Genomic DNA, 26,275 nt, shown 5'->3' on the forward strand with positions numbered 1-26,275 from the left:
TACTTAACGTGGTCAAAAGGAAAAACTAACATCACTATCGAATTCAGGAGGTCTTGTTTAGTAAATCTGGGCCATTGTTGTTTTTGTTTCATGCGTTTTTTGCAGGTTTTAAAAATCTAGAAATTCGAAGGTGAAAATCCGCAGGTAAAACTGCAGGAAAATGTGTAACAAAATCCGCAAGTATCCTTAAAGAAGATGATGAACAGTTGCGTTGACTTCTTTGACCACGCGTGGCAGATTTTGATTTGCTGCAACGAAACACATGGGTCCCACGTTGACTCATCCAGGCTGACAGATCCCACGCAAGCAGCACATGCACGCTACCATGTGACTCAAAATCCCAGCCCTTGATCTCCACTGAAAGCACATCAAACGCACCAGATCATGCAACCACACCATGCTCCTTCAGTGAGCACCACACAAGATTACATATTTATATTTTCTATTTTTATTTTGATTTAACTTCTAAAATTAATTTAAATAGTTTCAAAAATCCAAAAAAATACACAAAAAATATTTTTAAGTTGATAGAATAATATTTTATTTTCTGATACAAAAATATGTTATTTTTCTTCAAAATTTAAATATTTTGCATAATTAATTAGTATATATTTATATATTTGCTATTTAATTATTTTAACCAATCCAAAAATCATAAAAAATTGTTCTTTATATTAAATATTGTTTATATATTATAAACTAATTTTGTATATATTTAGGATAATTTTCTCTTTAAGTATTAATTATTTGTATAATTATGTATTAATTAACTTAATGAATTTCAAATCAATTTCAAAAATTCCAAAAAAAATTATTTTTGTTTTAAAATTAATTAAAAAGCATTTTGAACATATTTTAAACTTAATTTTTAGGTTTAAATTTTATTTCCATCTTTTTTCTCATTTTAATTAAATTAATCATGCATTAATTATAATTAAAATCAATTATCAAAAAATCCAAAAACATTTCTTTTATTTTCTTGCAATTTAAATTCCTAGACAAGTGTATAGGTTGTCAAATTCATGTAAATAGCGTAGTTTACATTTTCTGCACAATCGATGTAATAGCGTAGATTTACTTTCCGCATTTTACATTTCCGCATTTTAAATTCCAGCACATATAAACTGCGTGTATGCCAAAGATAAAAATTGAATCGTTAGACCACTAACTTCAAAGATAAGATATCTGAAACTAAACACAATCACACTTGCACCTCTTAAGGTAATCCCTGTTCTCATTCTTTTCAAAATCAAAAATCAAATTCTACTGTTTCAAATCGAACTTTTGTTTATATCCGGTGAAAGGATAGATTTTTAAAGGAAATAGGATAAAGACCTTATAACTCAGGGTAGACCTCCTAATTTGCTTGCTCAAATCAAAACAAACAAATCTCTCATATATCATTGTTTTTCAAAATAAAACTTTCAAAAAAGACAATACTTTGTATATATCCAAACAAGGATCATTACGAAGTTAACGTTCTTTTTTCAAAAATATCTTTTGAAAGATAAAAACACTTTGCATACATCCGCACAAGGATCATTACAAAGTCAATTTACAAAGGTATTTGAAACCACATATGAGCATTTCAAGGCAATAGAAAAGTGACTGAAAACAAGTGAGCTAAGCAAATTAAAGAGCCCATGGATAACCATGGATACAAAGGGTGCTAACACCTTCCCTTTGTATAACCTACCCCCTTACCCAGAATTTCTTAAAGGTCTTTTTTCTGTTTCTTTTATAAACCTTTCCTTAATTGGATAAAATAAAAGGTCGGTGGCGACTCTCTGATTTTCAAATACAAAAGCAGAAACAAAAAAGAGTCAGTTCGCGTATCTCTCCACGAGAGGTATGGTAAAAAACCGAGGGCGACAACTATGTTAAGCATATCGCCAAGTGACTTATATAGAAGTCACCCTACAACGAGGTCGTTCAATACTTTGAGTGCTAATGCATGCTAAAAAATTATATGTAGATCGTTCTCCAAAAGCAATACCGCATGAAAAGAAAAGAGGTAGCGGTCTAATCTTTATCAAGAACTCAAAAGAATTCCAATGATATCAAATATTTTCATCGACCAAAATAAAAAAAGGATGGAATCACAATAAAAGAACAATTCAAATTTATCATTAATATCATTCATCTAATATTATGAATTTGGTTCTTTAAAACCTATCAACATCCTAGATCCAATTATATTAAAAAAGATGAGTAAGGTTCCTTCCATCTTCAAATTCAATCACTTAATATTGTGGATAGTTTATCAAAACTTCCTCAACACCATAAGTCCATTGAAATTAAAGAGGAATTAGACCTCTAGATTTGCAACTCCAAGTAACCATCAAAAGAAATTAGTAGAAGAAAAAGTATCAAAAAAACAAGTTAAAAAGGCAAAAACAACATTCTTCCATCATGGAAATCGATTTACCTCTGTAGGAAATCGATGTCCTGCACGCAACTTTTCAAATCTGGCGCAAAACAGGGCATGGAAATCGATTTCCTACAGGAGTAAATCGATTTCCTACACACAGTTTTCAAAAAATAAAAATCATTAAAATGGACAAAACCTTGATCAAACATGATGACATAGAGAATTATTTATGAGATCAAGAATATTCTCCCAATAAATGAAAATGGTGCCCAATATTACTAAGCTTGAGAATTTCTCTTTTTTGGCCAAATTTGCTACATGAAATCGATTTACCCAATAGAGAAATCGATTTCCTCTTGTTCAGAATGAAAATTTGGCGCAAAATGAAGCATAGAAATCGATTTCCTATAGGAGTAAATCGATTTTTTCAGTCAAAAATGCTGGAAATGCCTTGTTTAATGGATCCCTCAACTTGGTACCTACAAAACATAAACATACTAAAATAACAAAGCAATATTTTTGGTGTTTTGGTTAGTATAACATATATACAAGCTAAAACAAAGGTGCTTGATGATTCCCCCCTAAAGATAAGGTGAGCACTGTAACACCCTTCTAATACCCCGCATAAATAATAAACAATAATCAGAGTAAACATGAAAAAGGGAATTACAACTTCCAATTAATTAAACAATAATACTCATGTCATGCCATAAAGGAGAACGTCAACCAAATTTATTCAGATTCATCATGTTAACACAGCGGAATTATCTTTAACATCTGAATAACAAACAGCCAAGTCACAGACTTAAAACATCAACATACAAACCCATCCAAAATAAAAAGAGTTTAACAAGTAACTCTAAACGACGCCCCCAGTGTTACACGACCAGAGCATGACACGGACCCAACTGACTCTAACGAACTACTTGACGAGCTAATCCTCACTAAGTACGAGAGCTACTCCTCAATCTGAAAAATAACAACAGTAAGGGTGAGTCTCATTCACATTTAACTAATGTTATAAGATATAAATAATAAAATATCATTTCACATGCCATTCACCCAATCACAGTTATGATCAGATTCAAGCCATAGAATCAGTAAGCAAACAACCAAACTAACACATATTATAACATTGGACAATCTTCCATTCATGTTATAATAGCAAAACAACCTAATGCAATGCAACTACATGCATGTGGTACCAAAATCTGGGATAACCCAACTCACCGACCCACCATCGTCAAGGATACGGTAACACCCACTCACTAATTCCACACAATGGGAATTAGCTACCACTGATCCACCATCGTCAAGGACTAGCCACATAATGATTATGAATGCATGCATCAACCATAACATGCTCATCACCCACATACATCGATCAATGTCATAATCATCAATAAAACACATATTTCATACCAACAATACATGTATAATAAACACCAGTTATAACCACAACATCATACAGGTAAGACATTCATTAGTGTACCTATAAACATATTCCACCACAACAAATAAAATCGGGTGTTTTAAAAATAATTCAAGCCACAACTCAAAACACCATTTGAGTATATAAATTATTCGACTAGCTTCACTGTACTCGAAACGGCACTAAAATCCGGTTTACGGTTTAAAAGTTACACATTTTCAACTTTTCCAAAACGGCCTGTCGCAACAACTAACAGCACGCGGCGCCACACACATTCGCGGCGCGGAACGAATCGGAACAACGCCTTCGCGGCGCAAACAATGTTTCGCGGCGCGGAACGAGAAGGAACTACGCCTTCACGGCGCAAACAAGGTTTCGCGGCGCGTACTGAACACAACAAAACTTCCTGGCCTTCTGCCAAGCAGTTCGCGGCGCCAACTCCTGGACGCGGCACGAACTGGCGAATTCCAGCGCTCCGAATAGCAGAAAACAGCCTGCGATTTCGTCCCTCTTTCACCGAATCACTACCAAACAAATCTCATTCCAACCAGATTTCGCATACAGTGAAATAACACATATTATAACACATTTATAATACATTCAACCATCCAATTATCACCAATACATGATCAATATAATCATTATGCATCAATCCTCCCAAAACCTAACATTTCTACAACCTAAGCACAACCCAATTGATACGAATAACACGATCAATTCTATCATACCATCTATAATCCCATAATAGAAGATAAACGGAAGAGTCCCCCCTTACCTGAAGGTTGATTCTTCGTTCTTCCTCGTGTCTCACTTCTTCGCTCTTCTCCTCTTTTCACGTTCAGACTTCTTTTCCCAAAATGCTGTAACCCTCTCTATTTCACAACTCCTCCTATTTTATTAAAATTGGAATAAAATTGTTTTAATTAGTAATAGGGCCTACCAATGCACCCCCTTCCTTACTAACCACAACTCAAGCCCAATTGCTTAATTCCTCATAATTCAATTAATTTAATTAAATTAAATTATGAAAATAAATGGAGTGTTACAACTCTACCCCACTAAATAGTTTTCGTCCTCGAAAACATACCTTAGGCAAATAACTCTGGGTAGGAATCCTTCATCTGGCTCTCCAATTCCCACGTAACATTCCCACCGGCTGGTCCTCCCCAAGCTACTCTGACTAATGCTATCTCCTTGCCACGCAATTGTTTCACCTTCCGATCTTCAATCCTCATAGGCAAAGTTTCAACTGTCAGATTATCCTTTACCTGTACATCATCGACTTGGATCACATGAGATGGATCAGCAATGTATCTCCTCAACTGCGATACATGGAATACATTATGCAGATTCGCAAGTGTCGGTGGCAACGCAATGCGATACGCCACTTCTCCAACTCTCTCCGTAATTTGAAACGGACCAATAAAACGCGGAGTCAACTTCCATGACTTCAGTGCTCTACCAACACCAGTTGTAGGAGTCACCCTCAAGAACACATGATCTCCCTCTTTAAATTCAAGTGTCCTTCTTCTTTTATCATGATAACTCTTCTGACGACTCTGAGAAGTCTTCATCTTCTCCTGAATCATCTAAATCCTTTCTGTTGTCTCCTGAACAATTTCCGGCCCAATCACAGCACTTTCGCCAGATTCGTACCAACATAAAGGCGTTCTACACCTCCGACCATACAAAGCTTCTAACGGAGCCATACCAATACTCGAGTGAAAACTATTATTGTAAGTAAATTCGATCAAGGGTAGATAACTATCCCAAGCACCGCCCTTTTCCAACACACAAGCACGCAACAAATCTTCTAGTGATTGAATAGTTCTTTCCGTCTGTCCATCCGTCTGCGGATGATAAGCAGAACTCAATCTCAGCTTAGTGCCCAAAGCCTTCTGCAAACCTTCCCAGAATCTGGATGTAAACCTTGGATCTCTATCTGACACGATACTCGAAGGAATACCATGTAAACTCACTATTTTTTCAATATACAATTGAGCCAGCTTCTCCGTTGGGTAATCCATTCTCATTGGTATAAAGTGAGCAGACTTTGTCAACTTGTCCACAATAACCCAAATAGCTTCACAATTCTTCACCGTCCTCGGCAAACCTGAAACAAAATCCATAGATATACTATCCCACTTCCATTCCGGAATAAATAACGGTTGCATAGCTCCATACGGTTTCTGATGCTCAATCTTCGACTTCTGGCAAGTCAAACAAGCATAGACAAATTCAGCTATTTCCTTTTACATTCCAGGCCACCAAAACAGCTTCTTTAAGTCATGATACATCTTGGTAGCACTAGGATGAATACTCAATCCGCTACGATGTCCTTCTTCAAGAATACTCTTCCTCAATTCAGCAACATCAGGAACACAAACACGATTACCAAACCTCATTATACCATTCTCGTCGATTCTGAATTCACCTCCTTTATCTTGGTTAATCAGAGTCAACTTATCAACCAACTCTACATCAGTCTTCTAACCTTCTCGGATTTCCTCAAGAATACCACTAGTCAGCTTCAGCATACCCAATTTAACACTGGTAGGAGTGTCTTCACATACTAAACTCAAATCTCGGAATTGCTCAATTAAATCCAATTCTCTCACCATAAGCATAGACATATGCAAGGACTTCCTACTCAATGCATCGGCAACAACATTTGCTTTACCCGGATGATAATTCAGTTCAAAATCATAATCCTTGAGAAATTCTAACCATCTTCTTTGTCTCATATTCAGCTCTTTTTGGTCAAAGAGGTACTTCAAACTCTTGTGATCACTAAATACTTCAAACCTTGAACCATATAGGTAATGCCTCCATAATTTCAACACAAATACCACTGCTGCCAACTCTAAGTCATGAGTCGGATAGTTTCTCTCATGCACTTTGAGTTGTCTCGACGCATAAGCGACTACCTGTTGATTCTGCATTAATACACCTCCTAATCCTGACAACGAAGCATCACAATAAACAACAAAAGATTCCGCCGGACTCGGCAAAATCAAGATCGGCGCACTAGTCTACCTCTTCTTCAACTCTTGGAATCCTTCTTCACATTTCGAATCCCAAACAAAAGCTTGACCCTTCCTAGTCAACTTAGTTAACGGCAACGCTAACTTTGAGAAACCTTCAATGAACTTTCTATAGTAACCCGCAAGACCAAGGAAACTACGGATTTCGGAAACTGACTTCGGGGCTTCCCATTGAGACACTGCTTCTACTTTCGTTGGGTCAACGGCAATACCATCCTTAGAAATTACATGCCCAAGAAAGCTCACTTCGTTTAACCAGAACTCACACTTTGACAGTTTTGCAAAAAGTTTCTTTTCCTTCAATAGTTCCAATACCACTCTAAGATGATCTGCATGCTCTTCTTCATTCTTAGAATATATTAAAATATCATCAATAAATACTACTACGAACTGATCCAGATAAGGATGGAAGATCCTATTCATATACTCCATGAAAACCCCCGGCGCGTTGGTTACTCCAAATGGCATCACTGTATATTCGTAATGACCATACCTCGTTCTAAATGCCGTTTTCTGAATATCGTCCGTCTTCACCCGAATCTGATGATATCCCGACCTCAAGTCAATTTTGCTGAACACGCAAGCTCCAACCAGTTGATCCATCAAATCATCAATCCTCGGCAAGGGATACCGATTCTTGATAGTAACCTTGTTCAGTTGTCTGTAATCCACACACAACCTCATTGAACCTTCTTTCTTCTTCACTAGTAACACCGGTGCACCCCACGGTGAGACACTAGGACGAATAAATTTCTTTTCAAGTAACTCCTCCAATTGACTCTTCAACTCAGTCAATTCTGATGCCGACATACGATAAGGTGCCATCGACACAGGACTAGTTCCAGGAATTAATTCAATAGCAAAATCCACCTCCCTCTCTGGAGATAATTCTCTTACGTCTTCTGGGAAAACTTCCGGAAATTCACATACTACCGGTAAGTCACTACTCACCGCTTTCTTTTTCACTTCCATGGACGCAATCAACATAAACACGGCAGCTCCGTCCTTCATTGCTTTATCCACTTGTCTAGTCGTCATCTCTAAGTCCTCAACACTGACATCTTCAGGAAAGATAACCGTTTTCGTAAAACAGTTGATATGAACCCGGTTAAATTGCAACCAATTCATGCCCAGGATAACATCCAGTTGTTCCAACGGAAGGCTGTTAGGAGTAAATTAATGGTAAATTCATGTGTTAATATAAGTGATTTCTTCTCTAAACCAATGCAAAAATGTGATGAATCCATAGGTTTTTATTAAGAATTGAACTGAATAAGTTTAGTTCGTGCGTAAAGCAAATCGAATCACTTGTGGGTGTTATTGTTGCAGGTTTTGAGCTGAATAAGAACTTAAGAAGAACATGAGGAGGAAAGAAAGCTGGAAGTCTCAAAGGCTGAAGAAAAAGATGGAAAGTACAAAGGGCGCGCCGCGAGAGTTCCTAGGCGCGCCGCGAAAATACTTCTGTTTGAGGGGCGCGCCGCGCCAGCCCGTTGCCGCGCCGCGGCCTCGGCGTTAAAAGCCCAAAAGTTCTGTTTTAAAGCCCTAGTTTCCATGTGGTTATATACTTTGGGGGGAGCGAAATTAGGAGAGCTATCTGATTCTGAAGCTGAGAACAACAATTGAAGGTGGATTCTTTACCAATTGAAGGCATTCCATTGATGAAGATGAATTCCTCCATTGATTATTGTATATTCTTCATGTCTATGGAGAGCTAAATCCCTCTTGTTGAGTCTAAGGTAGTAGTTAACCTATGAATATACATTACCATTGATTAATCCCTGTGAACAATTGTTTGAATTTATTATCAATAAGAAACCTTGCTTTTAATTTACATCATTGTTGAATCTTTGATCGAAAGAAAGGATTTAACTTTTGCCCTAGGTTGCTATATTGATTCAATTGCAATTTGCAGAGATGGAATTGTAATTGGGTTTTCATAATTATCGTTCTTAATTACTATTATCGTTATTGTGATTTGGAGAGATCGAATCTCATACCGGTAAAAGTTATCTAATTTGATTTGCAGACATGGAATCTTATTTGAGGATAAGTGAAGATAATGATTCAAAGGATTGTTCTATTGTGAATTAATTGATAATTGTATAGGATTAGGTTGATGAACCCTAAAGACTCAACATCTTTCTTTATTTGTTAACACAAAGTCCTTTACTTGCTTTTATTTTATTATTTGCTTTTGATATTATTATTAGTATAAAACAAACCAAACCAAATTTCTTAACTCAAAATAAACAACTATAGAACGGCAGTGATATTAACCAATCCCTGTGGATACGATATATTACAGAAAATATTTACCCACAAATACTTTCAACAAATTGGCGCCGTTGCCGGGGATTGGTGTCAATATTGCATGCATTGCAATAGTTCTTATTTTGAGTTTTAATTTTTATTTTCTCTATTTGGTTGTTTCACGTGTTTGCTAGTTTTGCAGAAGATTGTGTATGCGCAGCAAAGTTTCTAGCGATCAACTTCTTTTTGATCCCGAGATCGAAAGGACCGCTAGGAGGTTAAATAGCAAAGCACGAAAAAGAGCGAACATAGCAAAAGCAAGAGACAACGCAACCGCGACATCGTCACAACAACTTGAAACCATTGACGAGTCGCAAGAAGGATTCTTCTTTCACGAACTATTCACGGAGGAAGAACCGGAAGTTTTTATACAACCTACTGTTGGCAACATGGCTGCTAATGGTCCATGTGCTAATAGTCCAAGACTCAATCCTCAGTTCGCGAGAACTGCCGCCAACGGGCGACCAACAGAACTGAAGACCGGTATCATACAATTGATTTGTGCAAGTCCTTTCGCCGGATTGGACCATGAAGACCCGTACACGCATCTTACTCGATTCTATGAGTTAGCGGGTACTACGGGTGTCGCTCAAGCTGATGAGGAAGCATTATTTAAGAGGTTGTTCCCACACTCTTTGCTAGCTAAGGCAAAGGATTGGTATCTGGATCAACCCGAGGTAGTGATGACAAATTGGAACACATTGGAAGAAAAATTTCTGGAAAGGTTTTATTCTCAAAACCGATTCTTCGAAGCAAAAACAGCAATAGCAGTATTTTCTCAAGGTAGTAATGAATCTTTGAATGAAGCATGGGAAAGGTATAAAGCTATGTTGAGAAAGTGCAAAGGACACGGTTTTTCAGACGTTGACCAAATCCATATGTTCCGTAACGGTCTCACAGCTACAAACAAGACACTTTTGGACGCCACAGCTGGTGGTTCTCTCATGTCCAAAACACCTGAAGAAGCTACTCAGATAATAGAGCGAATGGCTCTAAATGATCGTCAAGGCAATCATGATCGAACGGTAAGAGATAAGAAACCCGGAATGTTAGAGTTGAACAACAGTGATGCTCTACTTGCTCAGAACAAATTGCTAACTTCACAAGTGGGACTTTTGACACAACAAATGTCTAAACTACCACAACAGATCAAGGAGCTGAACTGGGTATCTAATTCATATCAAGTTGCTAAGTGCGAATTGTGCAAGGGAGATCATCAAACAGGATTCTGTCCACCAGTGCAAGAAGAAGAAGTGAATTACATGAACAATAACCAAGGACAAAGGCCGAATCAATATCAAAATCAGCCATACCAACAAGGTTATCCACCGAGATATAACAATCAAGGGTACCAACAAAGGCCACCGAATCAAGGGTATCAACAACAAGCATTCCAACCATACACTCAACCACCGCAACAACAGCAAGGAGGACAATCCAAGTTGGAGGAGACAGTGAATCAGTTCATTCAAACATCAGTAATAAATCAGAAGAACCAGGAAGCGGCAATTAAAAACCTGCAAACTCAAGTGGGGCAAATAACACATCAACTTACTCTACAGGCACAAGGAGCCTTACCAAACTCAACCGGAAAAAAACCGCAAGACCAGGAGAAAATTAATGCTGTTACAACAAGGAGTCAAAAGGGTTTAGAATCGGAAAAAGAGAAAGAGGAGATAGGTGACCCTATAGCGATGGAGGTAGATCTGGAAATAAGAGAGAACCTAAAAGAGCCAGAGGTTGTAATACTACCAATGAAACCAGTTGAAGAAAAAAATAAGAAAGATGTTGAACAGGTGATTAAACCACCCCTCCCTTTGCGAGTGACAAAGAAGGATTCAAAAGAGAAAGACATTCGGAAGTTTACGTCCTTGTTCAAAAAGTTAGAAGTGAATTTACCTTTCTTTGAAGCACTGGAGCACATACCTGTGTATAAGAAATTTATGAAGGAGGTGTCGGCGAAAAAAAGATCACTAGAAGGAGAACCGAAAATTGCAATCGAAAAGTGTAGTATAGTCGCTGCAGCAAGAAAAATCCCAATTAAGAGAAAAGACCCTGGGGCGGTGGCGATACCATGCACTATCAAGAATATATCATTTAAAAAGATACTTCTCGATTCTGGCTCTAGTGTGAGTTTAATGCCTTTATCCATTTTCAAAAGGCTTGAATTAGACAAGATTAGTGAAAGTAAGTCGCAATTACGGTTCGCCGATCACACTATTAAGAAATCTTATGGAGTAGCGGAAGATGTACTAGTAGAAGTTGATAAGTTTGTTTTCCCTGTTGACTTCCACATCATGGACATTCCGGAAGATGAAGAAACTCCGATCCTTCTTGGGAGACCCTTTTTGTCGACAGGACGCTGTAATTTTGACATTGAAAAGGGGACGCTAACGCTAAAATCATTTGATGAAGAAGTAACCTTGAAGATGCTGGGAGTCAAGAAACACAGGTCAGGGGTAAATGAGAAAAATTCAACTGGTATACCGGAAGGTGCACAAGAAAACAAAAACCTCAAAAACCTCCAAGAAAAAGTCTCTAACATATCTTCTCCAATGAAACCAAATTATGATGATGTCAAAAGTCCTAAGAGGGCTAAGGAGAGTGATAAGAATGGGGAAGATAAAGTGAAGAGAAAAGCTATCCATGCTTTTTATCTTCATGAGTTTGTGGGTATGGAAGTACAAAGTAGCGAGTGTTGGAAAAGGAAACACCCTCCATAAAACAAGGGGTAATGGACCGTCGAGCCATGCGACGTTAAACGAAGCACTTTGTGGGAGGTAACCCACACTTCTAATGTTTTATTTTTGTCTATTTTATTTCAGGAAATAATAAGGGAACCTTTCTGGTGAAAGCTAGGAAGAGGCAAGTGATATTGCAATACCCTCTGTGAGTCAACCATCTCGAGCTTGTTACGAAACATTGAGGTCAATGTTTAGTTTAAGTTTGGGGGTGGATTTACTCTTTGCATTTTTTATGTTCAATTTTATGTTTTTATGACTGTTATGTACTCCCAGTTAGAGTAAGTAGTCCCATAACAAAGCGAGAACCTCAAGCGAAGTATCAACAATGAAGCAACATGTATGAAAGTGGTAGTAAGTGAATGTTCAAAAATTTTTGAGTTTCACTCTCTTTTTCAATAAGTAACAAAGCAGGTATGAATTTTTGAACTCAAACTCTTAATGTGTGCAATGAAACTTAAGGTGTTAGTAAATTCTTAACAGAAGTTCTTTATGGTACATTGTTTGTTGGATCAGCTTAGCCTTAACCATTGTGAGGAAAGCTTTCCATTGTTTACTATATGCAGGAGACCATCAATTGTTTTGACGTGTTTGTATCATGCTAAACCGTTTGTTGCATCGTTTGTGGAAATCTGTGAAAGTGATTTAGGCACTTGTTTGAATTTGAGAGTTCTTTGAGCCGACTCCACCGTAAAAATTATCTTCTTCTGTGAGAGTGTGATCCTTTGCTAACCATTCTTTGAGCCTGAGGTCAAGGTAAGTATCATAATATGCACCAAGGAAATACCTGGTGAGTTTGATCTCAATAAAAAGGTTTGTTTTGGACCATCAACCATAAAATTTGGTGATGTGTTTTCTCTTTGACCTTTTTAGAAAGTAGGGGAGCATTCATATAATCTAAATACAGGTTGATCTCCAAGTTGGGGAGAGTCACTCTCAAAAGAAGAGTAAGTATATGTGGTAATTGGTGAAAGGCTAAAGAATTCGTAGCTTGAAAAAAAAAAAGAGAGAAAATTGATGGAAAAAGAACACCGTTTGAATATAACGGATGTTGAAAAAAAAAGAGATGAAAAAGAAAAACCAAGCTACGAATGGAAAAAAATGAACGGGTGAGAGAATTAGAGTTTTAGAGAAAAAGAAATAAGTTATGAACTGGATGCTTCCCTATATTAGGAACAACCCTTGATTATCTTCTTTTCTTTGAATCTAAACCACATTACAACCATAGAAAGACCTTCTGATTCTCAGATTCCACAAGACTTGATGCGAGCAATTCGGTGAACGTATGATATGGATCTTTGTTGATTTAATTGTTTGGATGAGTGTTTAACCCCTCTTTTATTCATCATACTTTTTGATGAGAGTGATTAGTGCTGATTCAATTACAATTGTGTAGTGTTTTGAACTTCTGGAGTTAATTTGCTTTCAAAGTTTGTTTCATGTGTATATTCTGAGTTTGCAGGTAGAAGAGGAGTATTTGACTTAGTTACTGGGTTGAACCACTTGAGAAAAACTTTTTGAAAAACTTGTTGCATGATTGTCGGTAGACTTTGTTGGAGGTAAGTAATTTTGTTTAGGGACAAACAAAACTCTAAGTTGGGGAGAGTTTGTTAGGAGTAAATTAATGGTAAATTCATGTGTTAATATAAGTGATTTCTTCTCTAAACCAATGCAAAAATGTGATGAATCCATAGGTTTTTATTAAGAATTGAACTGAATAAGTTTAGTTCGTGCGTAAAGCAAATCGAATCACTTGTGGGTGTTATTGTTGCAGGTTTTGAGCTGAATAAGAACTTAAGAAGAACATGAGGAGGAAAGAAAGCTGGAAGTCTCAAAGGCTGAAGAAAAAGATGGAAAGTACAAAGGGCGCGCCGCGAGAGTTCCTAGGCGCGCCGCGAAAATACTTCTGTTTGAGGGGCGCGCCGCGCCAGCCCGTTGCCGCGCCGCGGCCTCGGCGTTAAAAGCCCAAAAGTTCTGTTTTAAAGCCCTAGTTTCCAAGTGGTTATATACTTTGGGGGGAGCGAAATTAGGAGAGCTATCTGATTCTGAAGCTGAGAACAACAATTGAAGGTGGATTCTTTACCAATTGAAGGCATTCCATTGATGAAGATGAATTCCTCCATTGATTATTGTATGTTCTTCATGTCTATGGAGAGCTAAATCCCTCTTGTTGAGTCTAAGGTAGTAGTTAACCTATGAATATACATTACCATTGATTAATCCCTGTGAACAATTGTTTGAATTTATTATCAATAAGAAACCTTGCTTTTAATTTACATCATTGTTGAATCTTTGATCGAAAGAAAGGATTTAACTTTTGCCCTAGGTTGCTATATTGATTCAATTGCAATTTGCAGAGATGGAATTGTAATTGGGTTTTCATAATTATCGTTCTTAATTACTATTATCGTTATTGTGATTTGGAGAGATCGAATCTCATACCGGTAAAAGTTATCTAATTTGATTTGCAGACATGGAATCTTATTTGAGGATAAGTGAAGATAATGATTCAAAGGATTGTTCTATTGTGAATTAATTGATAATTGTATAGGATTAGGTTGATGAACCCTAAAGACTCAACATCTTTCTTTATTTGTTAACACAAAGTCCTTTACTTGCTTTTATTTTATTATTTGCTTTTGATATTATTATTAGTATAAAACAAACCAAACCAAATTTCTTAACTCAAAATAAACAACTATAGAACGGCAGTGATATTAACCAATCCCTGTGGATACGATATATTACAGAAAATATTTACCCACAAATACTTTCAACAAAGGCACACTAAGTCCATTCCGAATTCTCTACCAAAAATATCAATTGGGCAGTTCAAACAAGCAAACGAAGTAGTCACTGAACCCGACGCAGGAGTGTCAATGATCATACTTCCATTAATCTCAGATATTTCCAAATTCAGTCGTTTAGCACAATCCAATGAAATAAACGAGTGAGTTTCCCCAGTATCTATTATTGCAATTAAAGGAGTGCTATGGATAAAACACGTACCTTTAATCAACCGATCCTCTGGAGTAGTCTCTGAACCAGATAAGGCGAACACCTTACCACCAGCTTGATTCTTCCTCGGCTTAAGACACTTAGGACTAATATGACTTTCTTCCCCGCAGTTGAAACAAGTTACAGTGTTCCCTTTGCACTCAATAGCAATGTGACCTGCCTTTCCACATCTATAGCACTTCTTTTCCTCACTTTTGCATTCGTGAATGCGATGTCCAGGTTCTCCACACTTGAAGCACTTAATAGGGGCACTAGAGTCTCCCCCACTAGGCTTCTTCCAGCCTCCAGCTTTCTGGTTACCCTTACCATAAGGCTTACCACGATCCATATGCTTTTTCCCTTTCCTGTCGACTAACTCGCGAGAGTGCGACGACTTCAGTTTAATATTGTCCTCTTCAAAGATTCGGCTGCAGTCAACCAAATCGACAAACCTGCGAATCCTCTGGTATCTGATACCCTGTTTAATCTCATCACGGAGACCATTCTCAAACTTAACACACTTCGAGAATTCACTAGCCTCATCATTATTGTAGTGGACATAATACTTTGCTAGCTCAATAAACTTGGACGCATACTCTGGCACAGTCAGGTTACCTTGTGTCAGCTCCAAAAATTCAATCTCTTTCCTGCCTCTAACATCCTCAGGAAAGTACCTCCGCAAGAATTCTCTTTTGAACACAGCCCAAGTGATTGCAATACCTGCAGCTTGCAGTTCGTCCCTACTAGCCATCCACCAATCATCAGCTTCCTCAGACAGCATGTGAGTACCATATCTCACCTTCAGATTTTCGTCACAATCAATCACCCGGAAGATCCTTTCAATTTCCTTCAGCCACTTCTGGGCGCCTTCGGGATCGTGAGTGCCTTTGAACAACGGAGGGTTGTTCCTCTGAAAACTATTCAGCTGCCTGTCAGCACCAACTCCAGCTCCATTGGCATTCCCTCCCAACACACCAGCAATCATACCGAGAGCCTCAGCAATCGCGTCGTCGTTCCTTCCTCCTCTTCCAGCCATTGTTCTGCTAAATATCAAACAATATTTATTAGAACAAGAAGTATCGACAGTGTCAAGCTTACACTAATCGCATACGAGGGGTCAACCGACACTAAGACTCTGACTCAAACGACCAACTATGCTCTGATACCACTATTGTAACACCCTTCTAATACCCCGCATAAATAATAAACAATAATCAGAGTAAACATGAAAAAGGGCATTACAACTTCCAATTAATTAAACAATAATACTCATGTCATGCCATAAAGGAGAACGTCAACCAAATTTATTCAGATTCATCATGTTAACACAGCGGAATTATCTTTAACATCTGAATAACAAACAGCCAAGTCACAGACTTAAAACATCAACATACAAATCCATCCAAAATAAAAAGAGTTTAACAAGTAACTCTAAACGACGCCCCCAGTGTTACACGACTAGAGCATGACACAGACCCAACTGACTCTAACGAACTACTTGACGAGCTAATCCTCACTAAGTACGAGAGCTACTCCTCAATCTGAAAAATAACAACAGTAAGGGTGAGTCTCATTCACATTTAACTAATGTTATGAGATATAAATAATAAAATATCATTTCACATGCCATTCACCCAATCACAGTTATGATCAGATTCAAACCATAGAATCAGTAAGCAAACAACCAAACTAACACATATTATAACATTGGACAATCTTCCATTCATGTTATAATAGCAAAACAACCTAATGCAATGCAACTACATGCATGTGGTACCAAAATATGGGATAACCCAACTCACCGACCCACCATCGTCAAGGATACTGTAACACCCACTCACTAATTCCACACAATGAGAATTAGCTACCACTGATCCACCATCGTCAAGGACCAGCCACATAATGATTATGAATGCATGCATCAACCATAACATGCTCATCACCCACATACATCGATCAATGTCATAATCATCAATAAAACACATATTTCATACCAACAATACATGTATAATAAACACCAGTTATAACCACAACATCATACAGGTAAGACATTCATTAGTGTACCTATAAACATATTCCACCACAACAAATAAAATCGGGTGTTTTAAAAATAATTCAAGCCACAACTCAAAACACCATTTGAGTATATAAATTATTCGACTAGCTTCACTGTACTCGAAACGGCACTAAAATCCGGTTTACGGTTTAAAAGTTACACATTTTCAACTTTTCCAAAATGGCCTGTCGCAACAACTAACAGCACGCGGCGCCACACACATTCGCGGTGCGGAACGAATCGGAACAACGCCTTCGCGGCGCAAACAATGTTTCGCGGCGCGGAACGAGAAGGAACTACGCCTTCGCGGCGCAAACAAGGTTTCGCGGCGCGTACTGAACACAACAAAACTTCCTGGCCTTCTGCCAAGCAGTTCGCGGCGCCAACTCCTGGACGCGGCACGAACTGGCGAATTCCAGCGCTCCGAATAGCAGAAAACAGCCTGCGATTTCGTCCCTCTTTCACCGAATCACTACCAAACAAATCTCATTCCAACCAGATTTCGCATACAGTGAAATAACACATATTATAACACATTTATAATACATTCAACCATCCAATTATCACCAATACATGATCAATATAATCATTATGCATCAATCCTCCCAAAACCTAACATTTCTACAACCTAAGCACAACCCAATTGATACGAATAACACGATCAATTCTATCATACCATCTATAATCCCATAATAGAAGATAAACGGAAGAGTCCCCCCTTACCTGAAGGTTGATTCTCCGTTCTTCCTCGTGTCGCACTTCTTCGCTCTTCTCCTCTTTTCACGTTCAGACTTCTTTTCCCAAAATGCTGTAACCCTCTCTATTTCACAACTCCTCCTATTTTATTAAAATTGGAATAAAATTGTTTTAATTAGTAATAGGGCCTACCAATGCACCCCCTTCCTTACTAACCACAACTCAAGCCCAATTGCTTAATTCCTCATAATTCAATTAATTTAATTTAATTAAATTATGAAAATAAATGGAGTGTTACAAGCACAACACAAAAGATAAAACTCCAAGATTGAGATCTTGATTGATGATTGAAATGCAAATGATTCATAATCTTAGGGTAAAAAATTGGGGTATGACAACATGTAACAACGCATTTTAAATGGACACTCGCAATTTCTAGTACCTGTGTCGTCTCTTTTATAATTCTTTAGTGGAGGGTGGTATTTCCCGCTTCTTTCGCATAACATTGTTACAAAAGGGTTTCTTCTTGTCGTACCATAATTCGATCTTCCTACTACCACACCAAAATCAAGGTTAATTGCATTCCTATGAATCCATGTTAGCATGCTTTCATGGTTATCAAAGTCTTGCTTGCTATTAAAGTCACCGCCGACATCTACCGCCTTTACGACTACCCCTTCAACACTCGTAGAAACATCAACTAAAGGAGCTAATTCTCTTGAGGTATTATCAGGGTGCACCATAGCTATTTGCAAACAATTACCAAAATAACACAGAATTACAACACTGCAAGAAAAATAACACAGACTTTGTTTTGTAGATGTACCTACGAAAGTGTTCATCTTCAACATGTTCCGTAGATGCATCTACGGAAGCAGCGTAAATTTTTTCACAAAAAAAAGGATGAATAATGTGAGCAATGCAGTGGTTGAAGATGATTATTTATCTGAAATTGAGACTTCTCTTGCTCCATTTGATTTGTTGCACCAAAAAGATTGAGTTTTGGAGTGAAATAAGGTATTGATGATGTAGGGTTTTTAGGGTGTGGAATATGGAGAGTTTGAAGAAATGTAACAATGGGGGAGTTATCAAGCTGGGTCAAACTATATCAGATACTTCTATAGGTGCATCTACGAAATAATGTGGCGCTAAGTCATTCCGTTGACGCACCTATGGAACAGTGCCTAAACTCAATTTATGTGTATTTTTCCCCATATATACTAGTTTATTATGCTTCCGCAGTTTCGCTGATGTACCTACGTAAGGAATCAAATTTTTTGATAATAATGATGCTTCCAGAAGTGCATCTATAGAAGAAAGGGGCATAATTGGAATTTTACACAGTGTATAAGAGATCCATGAGGTGCATTTAGAAATTGTCTGTACTAAATGTGTTTCCATTATGAATTATTTTTTTATAGAAATGTGTCTTTGGAAAAAAATTAGTAATATAAATGTGCGTAAAATGAGAAAATTCATTTGATGATAATATGAACATCATGTGAATTTTTATCCCAAAAGTAGAATTTTATCGTAGGAAGAAAAACCAACGATTATATTGATGATTACACTAATAGATTTAAATAAATGAAATCTAGATGTTTAACTATAAAATAGAACATGATTTATTGTAGATGGTGCATCTAGCTTAAATCATGATATTTGGAAAAAAAATGGTTTGTGAATAATTAAGAGATATGTCACAATTGTCCGATAAAATTCATTTAAAAGATAAAATTTAATATATGGATATAATCAAAAGGAAATAGTAATGTTAAATGACACATGCAATGACGAGTTATCAAAGTGTTAACTTGGCAGAGTCAAATGATACCTCAAATTTTACCAAAAAAAAAATCATTTGACATAAATAAGATTGGTCAAGTTTTTTATATATTGTTGAAAGATCAACATATATTGTTTAGCGAGTATCATAAAACCCATTATCATTTGAAAAAATAGGGAGAAAATGTTGAGATATGCATAGTACTTCTAGTCGTCGCACTAATTCACGCATTTGTTTCATGAATATAATTCATAAAGCCATATAAGAAATGAATAATTGTGTTCGACGACAAGATCAAAGCATCATGAAGATATATGAAGATCCTTTCCATGTGGCTACAAATTATGTTGAATATGACTTGGACATTTATGTCGTGAAAGATGTGTTCATAGAGGATGAAAATTGATTCTTTTTTGTTCTCTATTAGTAAGATACCCGTGCGTCTATTAGTAAGATACCCGTGCTTCCGCACGGGTAAACTTATTTAATATTGTATGAAATTAATTAGATACATATAAATTTTTAATAAATGATTTAATTATAAATGAAAAATGTTATATAAATTTAATTATATTAAATAATTATGTAAAAAAAGAATCTGGAAGATGAAGATAAAAAAATGAAATTTTAACATTTAAAAATAAAAATTATCTCTCAATTTATATTAATTGTTGATTAAAATAAAATAGATACTTTGTTGATAATGACCCGTGAAATAAAAAATTTATTTGATCCGATATAAAATATATTTAAATACAAATGTAAAATGACAATAATCATATGAATTTAATTGTATTTAATAATCTTTAAAAAATTCGTGAAATGAAGAAAAGAAAAAAAATTAAAAATAAGGATATTATCTCTCTAATAAAAACAATGATTGATTAAAATAAAATAAGTATTATGTTGATAGTGACCCGTGATATTGCAATATTTTTAATTTTATTAAAATTAAAAAATAAATTATTTTTTAGAGTTGATACATAAATAGAGAAAAAAAATTAAAATGAAAGTAAGAAAGTGTGGGAAGAAAATTTGAGAGAAATTTAAAATTTTAATTAAGAAAGAGAAAATGTGTAATGATCGATTAAAATAAATTAAATATTTTATTGATAGTGACCCGTGAGATAAATATATATTTAATTTTATTAAAGTTAAAAAAATAGATTATTAATAATTTTTGTGATTAAATGAAAATAAATAAAATGAAAGTAAGAAAGTGTGGGAAAATGAAATGTGAAAGAAATTTGAAAATTTAAGTAAGAGAGAAGAAGTGTGTTGGGGAGAAAAAGTTGGTTATTGAAAAGTTAAAAAGTTAGACCAATGAGAGGCCGACAATTAGCGCTTGATTATTAAAAGGTTGAAAAAGTGATATGTGATTTTGTTAGTTACCGAATTGCCCTTTTTTATTTGTAAAGAAATTTTTAACTAAGGACATAATAGTCATATTGGTCAATCTTTTATTAATTGTTTGTATAGTAGATGAGCTACTAAACTAAAAAATGCATAAGAAAAAGTAAAGCAAGAAGATAAATGACAAAGTTATGATAAATAGACATGTTTGAATGATTATGTATATTAAAATGAATTGTTAAAGATTTATTTATAGAAAATTGATCAAAACATCATGACAAACAAAAACTAGCTATTAGCCTACTTCATTCGAGTATTCTTGTAGGTGATTCTTCTTGTTGGTTATTGTATGTGGGGTCATAAGTTTGGTTTGTTCTCCCATATATATCTCGTGGCATTTTTGCTTTCCTTATCCACATGAGCATTACAACTATATATTATGCGTGTATAAACATGGTTTTTTTATTACAGGTCTATAAACAAGGAACATAATTATAATTAATGTTATATTTTAAAGTTTCTTGTGTCTATGACTAATTTTTACACTTATATGATCTTCACGGATCTTAATGGACTCTGAGAAATACTCGCCTAACTCATTTTTGAATAGCTTTGATTTATGAGTAAGTGTGAAAGATTTTCAATGAGATGTATTATTAGTTAAACTTTTTTTTGGATACTAATATTATTAGTTAAACTTAAGTGAGAGACAATGTGACACAACTAACAATTATTGATGGCCTTTTTTTCTGTATATATATACGACAATGTTTTTGCTAAGTTTTTATATCTTCATAAATAAATATGGCAAGACCTTACAAGTTCTCAAATGGCCCATTAGCTCAGTTGGTTAGAGCGTCGTGCTAATAACGCGAAGGTCGCAGGTTCGAGACCTGCATGGGCCATATTTTTAATAGAAAAGGAAATATACTCTTAATTTTTTTTCTACAAGGAGAAACTCTCCAATATGGTACAATTCCTGGAAACATAACAGAGGCATATTTATTAGGAAAATTCTTAGGTGGACACATACCTAAGAAATTATTTTACACACAACCAATCACAGAATTTTAATTAATTAAAAAAATAAATACTGATTTTTCTCTCTCCTTCGTAATCTCAACCACCCCATGAATCCAATTAAAACAAAAATTAAAATTAAAATAAATTTAAAAAAAACTCTTTCTTATTCGTTGTGCCTAAGAATGTGGATTTAGGGTCGTGTCCATGCAAGAATTGCTCTAATTATTATTTATTTTTATGCAAAGGCAAAAGAACAATTTTATTACTCTAAAGGCATAAGAGATGCCACAAGAACACCTGCTACCAACATGCATAGCAACATACATCATCCTCTAGAAAGGGCTAAAGACACAATCCTATGAATTTGAAACATCAAGTCATCCATCCTGAAGAAAACGATAACAGACCCAAATAGCTCCCAATATAAAAGTAAAAATAAGAAAATACATGACAGACACCAGTACAAGTGAGCCACTACAAAATTACATGTAACCAAATTTGCTTAGATAAAGACCGCAACATGTGCAGAAGAACCTAAACACGTGAAATCACCGACACATCGAGGAAGCAGATGACGGAAACCTCAGACTTGCAGCTAACCCACCTTGCTGCTAACAAACCGGAGACAATCTCAGGAAAAAAACTATATTTGATCAATCCGCCCGCACAACACTACAACAAAAACTTCCCGCAACCAAACTAACCGCCAGACTGAATCCATATCCTTGAGCCATCTCCAAGAAGTCAATTGAATTTCATCAATGTAGCTAACTTCATACAACCCTCAGCTGAGTCAACAATGCAGTGGCATTACAGTAAAACAAATATAACAAATTGTAACGGCAAGAAAAAATTATGATTTTTCCACATCAAACATATAATGCATTATGAAAACAGCTCAACCATAACTAAAATCCGACCAAACAAAAAATCGATCAAACAGCTCTTGTCGAAATTATAAGAGCGTTGACATTATGAACCACACTTGACATTTAGCAACCAACTGCACTACCCCGACTCCTTTACCATTATCAAGTTGATGTGATACAAGCTTGTCCAAAACCTACACCCTTAGCCAAACTGAAAAACCACTTGTGCCGAACTGAAAACCACCTTTAGCCAACATCTGCATCCAGAATTCTACCAGTACTAAAAGCAAGTCAACATACAACCTCCAGCTGCAAAATCAAAATAGAAAATAACCTGCGTAGCACATAAAATCTCCAAACACGATTCCATTATCTAGATACTAACTTCAACACCAGCATCGCAAGTTCTACGAACTCCTTCAGCCAAGACATTCTTTTGGATTCAAAATCCATTGGCTTACCTCATAGCTAAAACCTTTGACCTTCGACTTTATCCAATTCCAACACAGTAACTGAATTGCTTCCACACCATTTATGTTGCCTTGCTCCATGGTTTTGAAAACCTTACCATTCCTCTGTTTCCATATGATCCAAATACATGCAAACCAAATGACCATAAATATTTCTTTAGTCACTCTTCCTCCACAACTCAGTCCTGCAAACTGGACAAAATTATGCACAACAAAATTATGGGAAACATATAAAAAACCTAACCATCTATACTGTAACACCCTTCTAAATACCCCCGATAATTATAAAGTAAATCAGAGTTAAACATGTAATAAGGCGTCACAATTTATTTTAAAATAATAATTTCCAAAACATTGATGCCATGCATACATCAGAGTCACGTATAATTGATCTTATACATGTTTTTAACCACAGCGGAAAATCATTCTAAGATTCGGATATCTCAAATAACAAATAAAACATCAAGGTCACAGCCTTACATTATCAAAAGTATTATCAAAAACAAAACAATGAGATAATTTCAAAAGTCTAATAACTCAAAACAACGTTCCCCCGGTGTTACAAGTCTCAGAGCATGACACCGACACGTAAATAAAAAAATAGCATAACTCTACGAGTTATCCTCCCAAAGCCTAAGCCGCTTAACTTTAATCTAAAATCATCAAAGTAAGGGTGAGACTACATCATGATTAAATAGCATTATAAATTCACCAGACAACAGAATTTCATAAGAAACTAATCACCCTATTCAATAAAATCAGATTTTATTCAATTATCACCAATCACAAACATAGATCTCAGCATATGCAACAACCATAACAAACAAAACCATAACACTGGAATTCATCCTAACATGTTATAATTTACGCAATACAGACACGATGCATGTGGTACCAAAAATAGTGAACCATGTGACCAATACCAATCCATCAATCAGATACAATCTCTTCGGTTCGTCCTTATCACCTGAATAGAATTTAGTCCCACCTTCCATATCCCGGGCATGGCTATTGACAATACACACCAAATTCCTCACAATGAGAATTAGTGTCACCAAGATGCATATGCATGCACAATACCAAGCATGCAACATCATTTCATCAAACCCATGAAGATTATCATTCATCATGAATACAACAAACCGCATAACATGCATAAGCAATAACACACTAACAGTATTGCTATCAACCAATAATGAGTACAATCATCTATAGGATTCCATTCATTACCAACACATCAACGTACTATTATGAGTAACAATCCGTGAATTACATTCACCATACTGTCTACGTTCCACTTGAACACAGTATTAACATTCATTGTTACATCCCTACTTGGACCGGATAAGCCTCCCCGCATGCACCTCACTTGGCAACGGATCCCAGGATAACTAGCCCAATTCCACGCAATGGGAATTATAATAATTTTTGTTTTAAAATAAAATTCTATAAATATAAAATTAATAAAATTATAATAGAAAGAGACAATGAGAAGGGAGAGTGATAGAGAGTATTATATATGTAGTGTCAGTGACACATTAGAAAGCAATCAATGAAAATCAAAGTTATCTTTTAATTCTATTTTCTTAGTTTGTTTACTTGTTTCTCTTAGTTTTGTAAGCCTTGTTAGGGTTTGTTTTTGCATCCTAACAATTGGTGCTTTCATCCATACTAAGAAAGATAAAACTAAAAATAAATTTCATTTCTTTTCATTGATTGCTTTCTAATGTGTCAATGAAAATCCTCCACCACCACTAGAGCCACCAGACCGGCAGTGTTGCATCATGGCAAATGAATCGTGGTTGTCAAACTGGTTTTTCTTGCATATGTGGTATCGTCACGACAACAACCCTGCACTTTCGTCACGTATGTCGGTGTCGGCTTCCTTTTCGGTGATGAAATGGCCACCTGACAAAGCTTTTTGTTGGCCACGGGAATCGTGGAGAATGTGGTGTTATGGTATTTATATTTTACAGTGGAATCAAATGGCTTTGAAGATGAATCGGAAAATTTTCTTTAGCAATATGAAGCCTCTGGCGATCTCTTCAATCTTAAAATGTTTATGATCACAACAAGGTAAAAGACAATGGCGTATGACAACAGATGTTGAAGAAGTAGCAGGTAAATCATATGACTACATTATAGTTGGAGGAGGAACATGTGGTTGTCCATTAGCTGCTACATTATCACATAACTTTTCTGTGCTACTCATAGAAAGAGGTGGTTCACCATATGGAAATCCCTTGGTGATTGATAGAAGATACTATGGTTTTCCATTTATTCAATATGACAACCACCATATGACCGTAGCACAACGATTCACGTCGCAAGACGATGTTGGCAATGTACGAGGAAGAGTTCTCGGTGGATCATCAGCTATAAATGGTGGATTTTATAGTAGAACAAGTGATGAGTTTGTTGAGAAAGTTGGTTGGGATAAGATGTTAGTTAAAGAAGCTTACGAATGGGTTGAATCGAAAGTTGTTTTTCCTCCGTATTTCCTCACACCGTGGCAATCTGTTGCTGAGTTTAGTCTTCTTGAAACTGGAATTTTACCTTACAATGGTTATAGTTTGGAGCATCTTAAGGGAACTAAGATTTCTGGGAGTGTGTTTGATGGATTTGGACAAAGACATACCTCTGCTGATCTTCTAGAGGATGGAAATCCCAAGAATCTTACTGTTCTTGTGAATGCCACAGTTAAGAGTATCATCTTTCATCACAATGGTGACAAGAATGAAACAAGTGCCAAAGGAATCAAATTCATCAAGAGTAATCGAAACTGTGTATATTAGATTTGGGAGACATCATCCGTTTAAGCAATGGGATCCGGGAGTTATTTTAGAACCTTGAGGACAAGGTTCAAGTGAACCCTGCGGCAATGATAGAGAGTATTTAGTTATATGTTAATATTTTTAGTTTAATTAGAATTATTAATTTAAGGTTTTATATTAGTTGGTATTTTAGTTCAATTGTTATTGAATTGGGTTTCCACTAGAATTTGGGCATTTTAGTTATTGGCCCATTAGTAACATTATATATGTAGTGTCATTGACACATTAGAAATCAATGAATGAAAATCAAAGTTATCTTTTAATTCTATTTTCTTAGTTTGTTTACTTGTTTC

The 26,275-nt window shown here is 36.0% G+C and overlaps 1 protein-coding gene and 1 non-coding gene across 2 annotated transcripts; both read left to right on the forward strand.

Moving 5' to 3' along the window:
- Positions 1-21,617: 21,617 nt before the first annotated feature.
- On the forward strand, positions 21,618-21,691 carry TRNAI-AAU (transfer RNA isoleucine (anticodon AAU)). The gene has a single exon. It is a non-coding gene; the product is annotated as a tRNA-Ile (tRNA).
- Positions 21,692-25,241: 3,550 nt separating this feature from the next.
- Positions 25,242-25,943, forward strand: LOC131648513 (protein HOTHEAD-like). The gene has a single exon (XM_058918265.1). The coding sequence runs from the start codon at positions 25,242-25,244 to the stop codon at positions 25,941-25,943; it is 702 nt and encodes a 233-aa protein (XP_058774248.1).
- Positions 25,944-26,275: the final 332 nt, after the last annotated feature.

Source organism: Vicia villosa, linkage group LG2 (genome assembly GCF_029867415.1).
Source record: "Vicia villosa cultivar HV-30 ecotype Madison, WI linkage group LG2, Vvil1.0, whole genome shotgun sequence".
Lineage (NCBI taxonomy): Eukaryota > Viridiplantae > Streptophyta > Magnoliopsida > Fabales > Fabaceae > Vicia > Vicia villosa.